The sequence below is a fragment of the Bubalus bubalis genome, chromosome 18 (assembly GCF_019923935.1).
Source record: "Bubalus bubalis isolate 160015118507 breed Murrah chromosome 18, NDDB_SH_1, whole genome shotgun sequence".
In the NCBI taxonomy this organism is placed as follows: domain Eukaryota; kingdom Metazoa; phylum Chordata; class Mammalia; order Artiodactyla; family Bovidae; genus Bubalus; species Bubalus bubalis.
In genome coordinates, this window is record NC_059174.1 from 34,170,029 (window position 1) to 34,182,445 (window position 12,417).

General features: G+C 48.0%; 1 protein-coding gene across 4 annotated transcripts; it reads left to right on the top strand.

Annotated features, from left to right (window-relative positions):
* The first annotated feature begins 2,382 nt into the window (after window positions 1-2,382).
* Window positions 2,383-9,572, top strand: PDP2 (pyruvate dehyrogenase phosphatase catalytic subunit 2). Of its 4 annotated transcripts, none has more exons than XM_044932020.2 (3): window positions 2,406-2,536; window positions 3,331-3,468; window positions 4,838-9,572. In XM_044932020.2, the coding sequence occupies exon 3, from the start codon at window positions 4,889-4,891 to the stop codon at window positions 6,482-6,484; it is 1,596 nt and encodes a 531-aa protein (XP_044787955.1). In that variant the 5' UTR covers window positions 2,406-2,536; window positions 3,331-3,468; window positions 4,838-4,888; the 3' UTR covers window positions 6,485-9,572. The 4 variants fall into 4 exon arrangements, with proteins under 4 accessions (XP_006072150.1, XP_006072151.1, XP_044787955.1 ...); XM_025268800.3 differs by lacking the exon at window positions 3,331-3,468 and adding an exon at window positions 4,395-4,572 and having other exon boundaries at window positions 2,418-2,536; XM_006072088.4 differs by lacking the exon at window positions 3,331-3,468 and having other exon boundaries at window positions 2,383-2,536.
* Window positions 9,573-12,417: the final 2,845 nt, after the last annotated feature.

A 12,417-nucleotide genomic window follows, 5' to 3' on the forward strand; every position in this document is an offset into this window, starting at 1 on the left:
TTTTCTGGTCATCTCCCAGTTTTCTCTGCCTCCAGGGAAGACTGCACTTGATTTATCATAGGTAATTGTTGTTTAGTTGCTAAGTCAAGTCCCACTCTTTTGCAACCCCATGGACTATAGCCCTCCAGGCTCCTCTGTCTATGGGTTTTCCCAAGCAAAAATACTGGAGTGGGTTGCCATTTCCTTCTCCAGGGGATCTTTCCCACCTAGGGATCAAATCTGTGTCTCTGGCATTGGCAGGCAGATTCTTTGCCACTGATCTACCTGGGAAGCCCTTATTTTCTTGGGCTCCAAAATCACTGTGGATGGTGACAGCCATAGTGTTATGGATGGTGACAGCCATGAAATTAAAAGACGCTTGCTCCTTGGAAGAAAAGCTATGACAAACCTAGACAGCGTATTAAAAAGCAGAGACATCACTTTGCTGACAAAGGTCCTTCTAGTTAAAGCTGTGGTTTTTCCAGTAGTCATGTATGGATATGACAGTTGGAACATAAAGAAGGCTGAGCACTGAGGAACTGATGCTTTCAAACTGTGGTGTTGGAGAAGACTCTTGAGAGTCCCTTGGATAACAAGAAGATCAAACCAGTCAATCCTAAAGGAAATCAGTCCTGAATATTCATTGGAAGACTGATGTTGAAGCTGAAGCTTTAATATCTTGGCCACCTGATGCAAAGAGCCGACTCATTAGAAAAGACCCTGATGCTAGGACGCATTGAAGGCAGGAGGATAAGGGGATAACAGAGGATGAGATGGTTGGATGTCATCATCGACTCAATGGACATGAGTTTGAGCAGGAGATGGTGAAGGTTAGGCAAGCCTGATGTGCTGCAGTCCGTGGGGTTTCAAAGAGTTGGACACTACTGAGCAACTGAGCAACAAATTGGGAAGCCCACCATAGGTTGTAGATATGTTCTATTAAAGCGATTTGTAAGGCAGCCGGCTATAACCTGAATTCTACAGGGACGGACAGAGTATCTGGCATGCTGGTTCTCAGCTTTTCTCAATCTACCAACCACTAACTATTATGATAACTGTCAGTGGCCATGCCAATGTAATTGTCAGTTCAAGGCCCAGTGGTTGGTGGGGAGTCAACAAAGACGTTTTCGTAGCAATTTAAGTTGTAGAAGGGTCACCGTACCTGCTCTATAGAAGAAGAGTGTGCTCAGTCGCTCAGCTGTGTCTGACTGCGAACCCATGAACTGTAGCCCGCCAGGCTCCTCTGTCCATGGGACTTTCCAGGCAAGAATACTGGAGGAGGTTGCCATTTCCTTCTCCAGGGATAGAGGAAGAGTGCCTAGGGCCAAGTTGAAGTCAGGGTGGGGCGACCAGATAAGATTGTATAGAGTTTTAGAGCTGCTGCTACTGCTGCTAAGTCGCTTCAGTCGTGTCCGACTCTGTGCGACCCCATAGACGGCAGTCCACCAGGCTCCCCCATCCCTGGGATTCTCCAGGCAAGAACACTGGAGTGGGTTGCCATTTCCTTCTCCAATGCATGAAAATGTAAAGTGAAAGTGAAGCCGCTCAGTCGTGTCCGACTCTTCGCGACCCCGTGGACTGCAGCCTACCAGGCTCCTCTGTCCATGGGATTTTCCAGGCAAGAGTACTGGAGTGGGGTGCCATCGCCTTCTCCGGAGTGGTAGGGCAGCTGGAGGCAAATATTTGGATTAGAGGGATATTTAGGAGATGAGACGAAGAACAGGATCAGATAACTGACAGAAGAGGGGTGGGGGTGAGGGAAGAGGAGTCAAAATGACTCCCAGGCTTGGGGCTTGGGTCTCTGAGCACGTGGTGGGGCCATTACTGGGTTAGGGAAGGAGGGGAAGAGCAGGTTTAGCAGAAAAAATGAGTTCGGGGCATACTGTGTCTAAGGTGTACGAAGGAAATGGCAATCCACTCCAGTACTATTGCCTGGAGAATCCCAGGGACGGCGGAGCCTGGTGGACTGCCGTCTATGGGGTCGCATAAAGTCGGACTCGACTGAAGCGACTTAGCAGCAGCAGGGACTCCGAGGGAGGCGTCTAAGGGGATTGTCTAAGAGGATATAGAAGGGTGTGGCGCCTGGGAGAGGGGTCTGAACTGGTCAGGACAGAAATGGAGAGGAAGCCAACAACAGTGAGAAATGGGAGAGGCTGCTCTGTTTGAGGTGTGCAGAACGGGCAGGGTGTCACGTGGTGAGAGCGCTCAGCCTCAAGAACGCTTAATCTCAAAGCCGAGGGCCAAGCCTAACCGCAGACAGAGATGGAGGGCGGGGTGGGTAAAGGTTGGGTGGGGTGGGCGGGAGAGGGGGAGGAACCGGATTTGGCCCATCTGGAGCCCGCCCTCTCAATCTCCTCATCCATTGGACAATTGCGCTGTTCGTCAGGGGCCCGCCTCCACAGATGAACCAATAAAAGCTGGCAAAAGCCTGCTTCCTTCTCCAGCTGGATCAGCAGCACGAGAGGTCCCTCCCGGGAGGTTGAGTCCGGGGTAGGGGTACCCGCGGAACTGCTTGCGAGCGTGAAATTGACTGACGGACACGGCTGCCTTGGTGCAGGTGAGAGGAGGACGTGGCTCCAAGGTAGGGAAGAGGGCGAGCGTGAGAGGTGAAAGCCTCTAGTCTCCCCGCGTCCACTCCAGCCCACGGAAACGGCTCAGGTGATGGGGTGGAGAGCGGAGGTGAAGTGAGGTGAGGGGGCGGGCCCGCGAGGGACTGGGAAGAGCCTTGGTCACACCTACGGTCACCCTCCTCGGGCGCACGAGCCACGTGGGCTCGCAGCCTGGCGTAGGACCTTTGGCTGCGTGCCCTAACATCCGCAGTAGCTGTTTTAGCCCTCGGAGCTCAGCATCGCAACTTAATTCGCCTTATCTATAGACTGGGAAGCTGGGACTCGGGGACGTGGCCGCGCCAGGGTTTGAGGGAGATAGGGCTTGGTGGATTCCGGAGGCCGCGCTCGTATCTATGAGCCTGTGGGTCAGAGACTTGACTCTGGGACCTGTTTTCTTTAGATACGCGAAACTGTTTGGGTCGAGTCTGCGGCAGACGGCCTTGCGTCGGGCAACGCTGCCTAGCTTCTCTGCAAGGCTAGGGGTGGGGACGAGGGGCACGGGGAGGTGCCTCTGCGCGCCGGGTCCGACCAATCCTGCCCCTAGTTCGGCGAGGTGGGCTGCGGAGACTGGGCGGTCCTCGAGTGTGGGCGTTCTCCATACTCCGACCGAAAAACTTGGGGGCGGGATTCCGAAAACACGTGGAGTGAAAAAACGCTCCACCCCCCCCCACCCCCCACCCCGGTGCTCCAGAGAAAATAGTAAAATAGAGCAACTTAAATTTTTTTTTTTTTTTTTTTTAAGGAAAAATACCGCCAGAGGCTGTTGAAGGTGTAGGGTTTACTTCATGCTCTTATGGAGGCAGATGTGAACCATTTGGAAATCAGTTTGGCAGGATGAGTCTACACCCTTTGACCTACTGATACTAGCCTTGGGAAATAAGTAGGTTAAACTTAAGTAGGAAAAATGTTGATGCCTTAGGCATTGCAGTTTGGTGTTTTATAAATAGGGAGATAGTGGAAACAACCTCTAAATCCTCAGTGATACACCTAATAATAAAAGATTATTGCTAATAATATCTTTTTTTGGAGCTGAAGGGTTATATTTCTTTAAAATCCTCACAAAACCCTATGAAACTAGTATTCCCATTCCACAGATGGATAACTGGAACTCAGGCAAGTGAAGTCATTGTGTGTCTGATGCTAGACAGCTAGTGTGCTTTGGGACCTCTTGAAACTGCTGTGTTTAGCCCGTGTTTGAGGCCTGGGCACTGGAGAGCCAGCCACTGGTGAATAAGGCAGCCGTGTTTCCTGAACTTACAGAGCATGCATGCGTGTGTTATTTACATATATGTAGAACAAGCTTTGGCCAGTTTTATTAAGGAAAATTTTTGCATGATTTACTGTTCACCACTCTCTCCTAGCATGCTTCTGCTCATCACCTGGATCAATGGTAGCTAGTGTGCATACTCTGTTATTTTCTGTATGCGGTGTCCAATTCAGTTTATTATTGCCACTATAGTGACGGACACCAGTTTTTGGCCAACATGGCATACAAGTTGCAAGTGTTAGTTGCTCAGTCATGTCTGACTCTTTGCAACCCCATGGACTCCTCTAGCCCACCAGGCTCCTCTGTCCATGGAATTCTTCAGGCAAGAATACTAGGGTGGGTTCCCATTCCCTTCTGCAGGGGATCTCCCCAACCCAGGGGTCAAACCCGGGTCTCCTGCATTGCAGGCATATTCTTTACTGTCTGAGTCACCAGGGAAGCCCCAGCATGGCATAGTGCTCTATGCAAGATTTCCTCAAGGCTGGGCAGCTGTTGGTGAGGATGACCAGGTTCACTTTGCCTTGTCTTATCATTTTCAGAGTCTATTGTACCCCAGCACATACTTTTTCCACTTACCATAACCAGTTGGAGCCTAGAGTTGATCTGACTCCAGCGGCTTTTCCGTCTTTTTTGCTGCCACTGTCTTCCTGCCTAAAGAGCTGGATGGCCTCTGGCTGAGAGCTGCTACCAAGATGGCTGGGGAGCAAGAAAGAGCTTGTATGTATTTAAAGGAACACAGCCTGCCTGGGAGAGGGAACATGGAGCTGTGCACTGGTCTGTGGCAAGGGAAAGGATTTGGGAAGAAGGAAACAACTGTGGGAAGCCCTCAGTAACCCTTAAGTGCAGAGTGTTTAAAAAGCCATTTTCTGAAATGCATTTATGTTATAATGGGATGTGTGGAGACTTAAATATTTTGAGATTAAGTGTTTGCAGAAGTCATTATTTTTAAGAAATTAAATTTCTTAACCTCTTGAATTTTCAGATTTAAAGAACCCTTTTGCGGAAGGAACATATTCACTCATACGGTTTCAGAATGTCAAGTAGTGTGTCCTACTGGATTCTCAGTTCTGCAAGGAAGACCTTTGCCACATTGCAGGGGGGACAACGTTTATATTCAAGGTATGCCTCAAATAGGAGTAAATCAAAATGGAGACTCTGTCCCCAGGGGCAGGCCACCCTAAAAGACAATGCCGCTGCATGTGGTGGCATTGCTCTGCAGAAAGCCTACAGACACACATCAACGGAGGAAGAGGACTTCCACTTGCAGCTCAGCCCGGAGCAGGTAAATGAAGTGCTGAGAGCTGGTGAGTCGGCCCATAAGATTCTTGACCTTGTCAGCAGAGCTCCAGGTTCAGTGCTACGATTTGAGAGCAACCAGCTAGCTGCCAATTCCCCAGTGGAGGACCGGGGAGGTATAGCCGCCTGCCTGCAGACCAACGGACTGCTGTTTGGCATCTTCGATGGACATGGTGGCCACGCATGTGTTCAAGCAGTGAGCGAGAGGCTCTTCTACTATGTGGCCGTGTCACTAATGTCCCAGCAGACTCTGGAGCAAATGGAGGAGGCCATGGAAAGCATGAAGCCCCTGCTGCCCATCCTTCAGTGGCTCAAGCACCCAGGGGACAGTATCTACAAGGATGTCACATCGGTGCACCTTGATCACCTCCGCGTCTACTGGCAGGAGCTGCTGAACCTGCACATGGAAATGGGGCTGAGCACTGAGGAAGCATTAATGTACTCCTTCCAGAGACTGGATTCTGACATCTCACTAGAGATCCAGGCCCCCCTCGAAGATGAGATGACCAGGAACCTTTCACTCCAGGTTGCTTTCTCAGGGGCAACGGCTTGCCTGGCCCACGTTGATGGGGTTCACTTGCACGTGGCAAACGCTGGCGACTGCCGGGCCATCCTTGGTGTCCAGGAAGACAACGGCATGTGGTCTTGTCTGCCCCTCACCCAGGACCACAATGCCTGGAACCCAGCCGAGCTGTCACGGCTGAAGAGGGAGCATCCTGAGTCCGAGGACAGGACGGTCATCATGGAAAACAGGCTGCTGGGAGTCCTCATGCCCTGCAGGGCCTTTGGGGACGTCCAGCTGAAGTGGAGTAAAGAGCTGCAGCGCAGTGTTCTGGAGCGGGGCTTCGACACCGAGGCCCTCAACATCTACCAGTTCACCCCCCCGCACTACTACACCCCACCTTACCTGACGGCCAGGCCAGAGGTCACCTACCACAGGCTGAGGCCACAGGATAAGTTCCTCGTGCTGGCCTCTGATGGCCTGTGGGACGTGCTGGGCAACGAGGATGTGGTGAGGCTGGTGGTGGAGCACTTGGCTGAAGAGGGTCAGCACAAGCCAGACCTGGCCCAGAGACCCACCAACCTGGGACTCATGCAGAGCCTGCTGCAGCAGAGGAAAGCCCAGGGGCTCCATGCAGCGGACCAAAACGCAGCCACACGTCTGATCAGATACGCCATAGGGAACAACGAATACGGGGAGATGGAGCCTGAGCGGCTGTCGGCGATGTTGACGTTGCCGGAGGACTTGGCAAGGATGTATAGGGATGACATCACAGTCACCGTGGTGTATTTCAACTCGGACTCAATTGGTGCGTCTTCCAAGGGGAGTTAAGAGTCTCCCACCCTGTTGCCAAGGTTAACTTCAATGTTCTTCTGAGACATTTTCCCTGACTCAAAACCTGGCTCTTTAGACCCTATGGTTGAAGGGCAGGTGGATAGATGCAGCTTGCTTAATTATAGACTAATGTGAGGAAAAAACAGTCTTGGATTAAAAACAAATCTAGTGATTTTATGTGCCTGCGTGTTTTGGTCACCTCTTCTATGCAGAGAGGGTAGAGCACAGAGACGATCGACTTGTCTTGGGCTTGTGTAACCCAAGTCCTTTTATAAAGACACTGTTAAAACTGTCAGCCTGAGCCTGGAAAGGGTAAATTTAATTATGATTCTAAGAATATGAAGAAGTCCAGGATCTTCTGAGCTCTTGCTGCAAAATCTGGAGACTTGATAATTCTGTGTGTAATCATGGACTTCTACACTATGAAGGGAAGTTTTTGTTTTTTATTCTGAAGTTACTAAAGACCTAGGTTTACAAAGCATATTACAGGACACTTTTCTATGCAATATTCTAACTTGTGTGTGTGTTTAGTTGTGAAAACATTTTGTAATGCTGCATTCTAGTTCTGATTTAGTTTATGTTAAAATTGAGTCCTCAAACTTGCCAAACAGGCGTGCTGTGAGCGAGCATGCTTAGAATGAGTTTTCTTGGTTTTTCAGCTGAGGGTGAAGGTGGCCAGGCCCCTGGACCAGCTGAATTTGTGTAGCTTTCAAGCCCTTCCTCTGTGTCCCACCCCTTGAACCTTTGAGCCATGCTAGGAGGTAACTTCTGTCTGAGCCTTAACTCCTGGCCTTTCCTTCATTAATAAAATTTCCTCCAGTGTTCAGTAAATCTCTACAGATTTACTCATAGTACTTAGCCTTTCTGATTATACTTCTCAAACATTCCTCTAATTCCTCCTAATGCTCCTTCCCCCACTGCTATGCTGAACTTGCTCACCCTGCTGACTGTGCAATACTGTCTAGAAAGAATGCTCTCACTTCACATGGTTGCAGGGAAGCAGGAAATTCATGACTGTATGTGGTAATCGTGACAGTTTAGGCAGGACTGGCTTATGCAATGGATTCTAGACTTTGAGATTCAGCCTGAATCTGGAGAGGTAAAAATGTGAAGGACCTGAGAACAGTTGCTAACCAAGGCTCCCTGGCTGCATCCCCAGGGGTGGTGGGGAGGAGGGAGGGGGGAGATTTTTTCAGATGGGACACTTGCCCATAGACTAGTGGGATAAATGGCCACTGCTACTCCTCAGTAATTAGGCCTTATTTAGTATAAGAGTTGCGCAAAAAATAGTGTAACCTGTAGTAGCTTCTGTGGGCTGCACAGTCTGTGTTTATTGGAAAATTAAACCATGTGGATCTTTTTTAGGGGGATGAATTTCATGTTCTGAAATTGCTGTAGTTAAATAGGAAGTGTGTCTCTAGATGGAAACAAATATAAACCTGCAGAACTGACTTTATTTTCCTGTACTATCTTCCTGTTGATGGTTCCCCTCATCTGACCCCCTTGAGCCACCCACTGAAAGGAAAGCAAAATAGGTATGACTTTCATATTCGGGACAAGGGACAGTCAAGTGTTGAGACAGCCTAGGGATGTTTCCCTGTACATTTAGTGATATTGTTTTGTCTAAGAAATTCTCTTCTGAGTGCTTAAGCCTTTGTCCTTTTATTCTGAAAAATCTTAACTCAAATAAAACCTGAATCCCTATCATTTAGCTTGCATGAAGTTTCGTTACTAGAGCCAAACACTACTCATCTGCAATCCTTCATTCTTTATGCCAGCTAAACCCTGGCACACCCTCAGAGCATTTACTGGGGTTAAAGAGTGTCTGAATTCTGTTTTGGAGCCTCGCATGGGCTCTTAAATATACCTGATTAACTTGTGGAACAGCTGAGAGAATACAGACTTCCAACCTATTCCTTCAAGGGTGTCTGTGGTTTTTCTCAGCCTAATAGATTTGCTTTCTAATTGGCATATTGAGAGAGAAGAAAGGCTTGTTTATTGTCTGCCCTTTTTCCACTGTGAACTCTGCCATGAATGCTTCGAGGAGCAGCTCCTCCTGGTTAACCCCAGTGTGTCTGACTCCCTGACTACAATTTTGGTGTCACTGGCCTGAGGCACATGGGCTACCACTTGAGGATGGGTAGTAGAATTTGAGAGGGGGTTGGTGGTACTTGTCAGGTCTTCTGAAATACGTATCATTCCTTGTATGTAAAGATTTTGATATTTAGACTTCTAAAATGAACTAAAAAATGAGATTGTTTAAGGTGTCACTTATGAATAAACTATGCTTTATTGGTCCTTTAAATTGCATATTTATTTTAGGTAAGAAATGTTGGTAATATTGGCATACTTTAGATATTGTTATATAAATAATACAGTTCTGCTGTTTCTGGGGATTGATCAAAATGGATAGAGAAGTTCTAAGTTCAAGTTAGTATGTTAGGTCAAGTTATGTGTTCAGTCTTCTGAGATGTTATTTGGAACATTAGAGCTAATTTATTATAATGAAAGTGTAAACTTTGAGGTACGTTAACATTTTCCCCAGAAGTATGATTGGCCTAAAAGGTCGACAAGAAAATGTTCAGAATGAGTCTGGCTTGATTTGTTCATCCATCAGTCCCTAGTGACCTATTTTTCATTTGACAGTTTTGGAATTCTGCATTTCCCAGGTTAAACCAGGATATTCTGGAACTGAGCTATCCTAGTTTCATTTTAAGTGGTTCATTTGTCTCTGAACGTGGCTCTCATCGCAGAGGAAGCCCTGGTGTGGCTTTGGGGCTGGGAATAAAGGCTGGTGGCGCTGCTTTGTCCTGTGAGCTGCCACGTGTGTCACCAAGTGCAAAACAGAGGCCTGCAGTGTGACCATCTCCTGAGCAGGCTCGAGGCTCTTTCCCTGACACCTCGGGCACCTGACATGTAGCTAACCTCCTGGAAAATATTTCGTATCAAGCATTTACTTGGGAAAATTAACCATGTTCTTTAATATTTACTGATATTTGTAAACTGTATACCAATGTTCTTTTTGACATTGATTTTCTCACCATGAGAGATATTTAAGTGAAACTTGTAAATAAAAGAGGCAAAAGAAGATTTGGTTTCTTTCAGTTTTGAACATTTGTATTTGTAAGGTCCTTAGGGTACTAGATTAGGCCAGCCTTTGTTTCACCACCTGTATCTAGCCATGGAAGATTTTAGTTTGCTCAAGAGTCCACCCGAGGGACTTCTCTGGTCTGGTGGTTAAGACTGCCTCCCAATGCAGGGAATGCAGTTTTGACCCCTGGCTGGAGAGCTAAGATCCCACATGCCTTGGGGCCAAAAATCCAAAACCTGAAACAAGCAATACTGTAACAAATGTAATAAAGACTTTAAAAATGTTCCACATCAAAAAAAAAAAAAGGCTACCCTAAAGAAGTTTTCTCTGCCAATTTTTGGCGTCTGCTAGCCCCACCAAGCCTGGTGGGCTGCCGTCTGTGGGGCTGCACAGAGTCGGACACGACTGACGCGACTTAGCAGCAGCAGCAGCAGCAGCCACACAGGAAGTCCTTGCTTAGCGTTAACTTGTGGAGAGCTGAAAAGGAGGAAAAGAGAGGCTTTTGTTGTGACGGTCTCCACACACTCAGGGCTGAGGCTTGCTGGGACTTCACATTATTTAACTGGCCTCGTAAAACCAGCTTCTTTGTTAATTTTAAATTCAGAGCCAGCTTTGGGGAAAGATCTACCCAGCTACTTGAAGAGCCCAGTTGATCCCACCTCCACTGACTGAGCCATATCTCATTGCCTCTGAGTGATACAGCTCACAAAGACCGCTCTGGTGGGTACTTAAAATGCAAATACAACTATTAGGTTGGTAATTTTAGTGTGGGCTAGTGTGGTTAATTGGAAAAGACCCTAATGCTGGGAAAGACTGAAGGCAGGAGAAGGGGGTGAGAGGATGAGATGGTTGGATGGCATCACCAACTCAATGGACTTGGGTTTGAGCAAACTCCCGGAGATGGTGAAGGACGGCGAGGGGGCGGGGTGGCGGGGTGGGGGAGACTGGTGTGCTGCAGTCCATGGGGTCACAAAGAGTTGATACATCTTAGCAACTGAATAATAACAAAGGGTGGTTAAGCTGGGCCTTGAAGAGCAGCTTTGAGGGAGAGAAAGGTGAAAATGATGGAGCTGTTCCTTCTTTGTAACATGATAAAAACAGGCCCAGAGGCTTGAAAACTTCCTGACACTACAATAGGGCTTAAATTTGAACTGAGCCCACTGCCCCATGCACTTGTCCCAATGCTGGGCTTTCAGAAAGGGAAAATGCAGGAAAATCTCATGGCACAATTTTGGCCCAGGGTGGGTGGCATGGGGTGGAGAAGTAGGTTGTTCAGACAAGAAGCTGATAGATAACCCATGCATTCCAATATCCCATCATTTTGAAACTTAATAAAAATATGTGCTGATGACAAGCACTGTAGACCTCAGAGCCGTTGCAACCAGAAGGTTGATAATTGGGATTACCAAAACATTACCCTCTTACCTCACCACCGACAAATCAGATGAAAGTCACACATCCTGCAGCTCTCACCCTAAATGGTGCCTTTAAAAAAACCTCTAGGGCTTCCCTGGTGGCTCAGTGGTGAAGCATCCACCTGCCAATGCTGGAAACGGGGGGTCTTTCCCTGGTCTGCGAGGATGCCACATGCCGCGGAGCAACTGGGCCCTGTACCACGACTACTGAGCCTGTGCTCTAGAGCTCGGGAACCACAACTACTGAACCCCACATGCCTGGAGCTCACGCTCCGAAACAGGAGAAACCACCACAACGAGAAGCCTTCGTACAGCAACAAAGACCCAGAGCAGCCAAAATTAAGTAAAGAAAAAAAGTTTCAATTAAAAAAAAAATCCTTCTCTGAAAGTTGTGGGGGAGTTTGGGTCTTTACAGCATGAAAGCTGCCCACACAAATTGCCTGCAAATAAACGCTGCACTTTTTGTCACCACAACCCAGTATCAGTAAATTGGTTTTGCCATGTGGCCAGTGAGCAGACCCAGTTTAGTTCAGTAACATCCGTAGACCAGGAAATGTTACTTACCCTCACCTTCAAAAGAAGCAGCCTGTGGAGGCACTTTTTAAAGCTCACTCTATCTCAGATCTTAACTCTTCCTGCCTTCCTGGGATTCTGGAAAGTTCTCACTTGCCCCACTGAGACAAGAGGGAAGGGGTCAGGGCATAAGCTGAGATGTTGAGGACTCAACGAAAAGCAGTCAGAATCGATTAGGTCCAAGATGGCTGAAGATTCCACTTCCGGTACACCTTGGGCCTCATTATGTGCTCATTGTAATACATTCAGTTCAGTCGCTCAGTCGTGTCTGATTCTTTGTGACCCCATGAATTGCAGCACGCCAGGCCTCTCTGTCCATCACCAACTCCTGGAGTTCACTCAGACTCAACGTCCATCGAGTCAGTGATGCCATCCAGCCATCTCATCCTCTGTCATCCCCTTCTCCTCCTGCCCCCAATCCCTCCCAGCATCAGAGTCTTTTCCAATGAGTCAACTCTTCGCATGAGGTGGCCAAAGTACTGGAGTTTCAGCTTTAGCATCATTCCTTCCAAAGAAATCCCAGGGCTGATCTCCTTCAGAATGGACTGGTTGGATCTCCTTGCAGTCCAAGGGACTCTCAAGAGTCTTTTCCAACACCACAGTTCAAAAGCATCAATTCTTCGGAGCTCAGCCTTCTTCACAGTCCAACTCTCACATCCATACATGACCACAGGAAAAACCACAGGCTTGACTAGACAGACCTTTGTTGGCAAAGTAATGTCTCTGCTTTTGAATATGCTATCTAAGTTGGTCATAACTTTCCTTCCAAGGAGTAAGCGTCTTTTAATTTCATGGCTGCAGTCACCATCTGCAGTGATTTTGGAGCCCAGAAAAATAAAGTCTGACGCTGT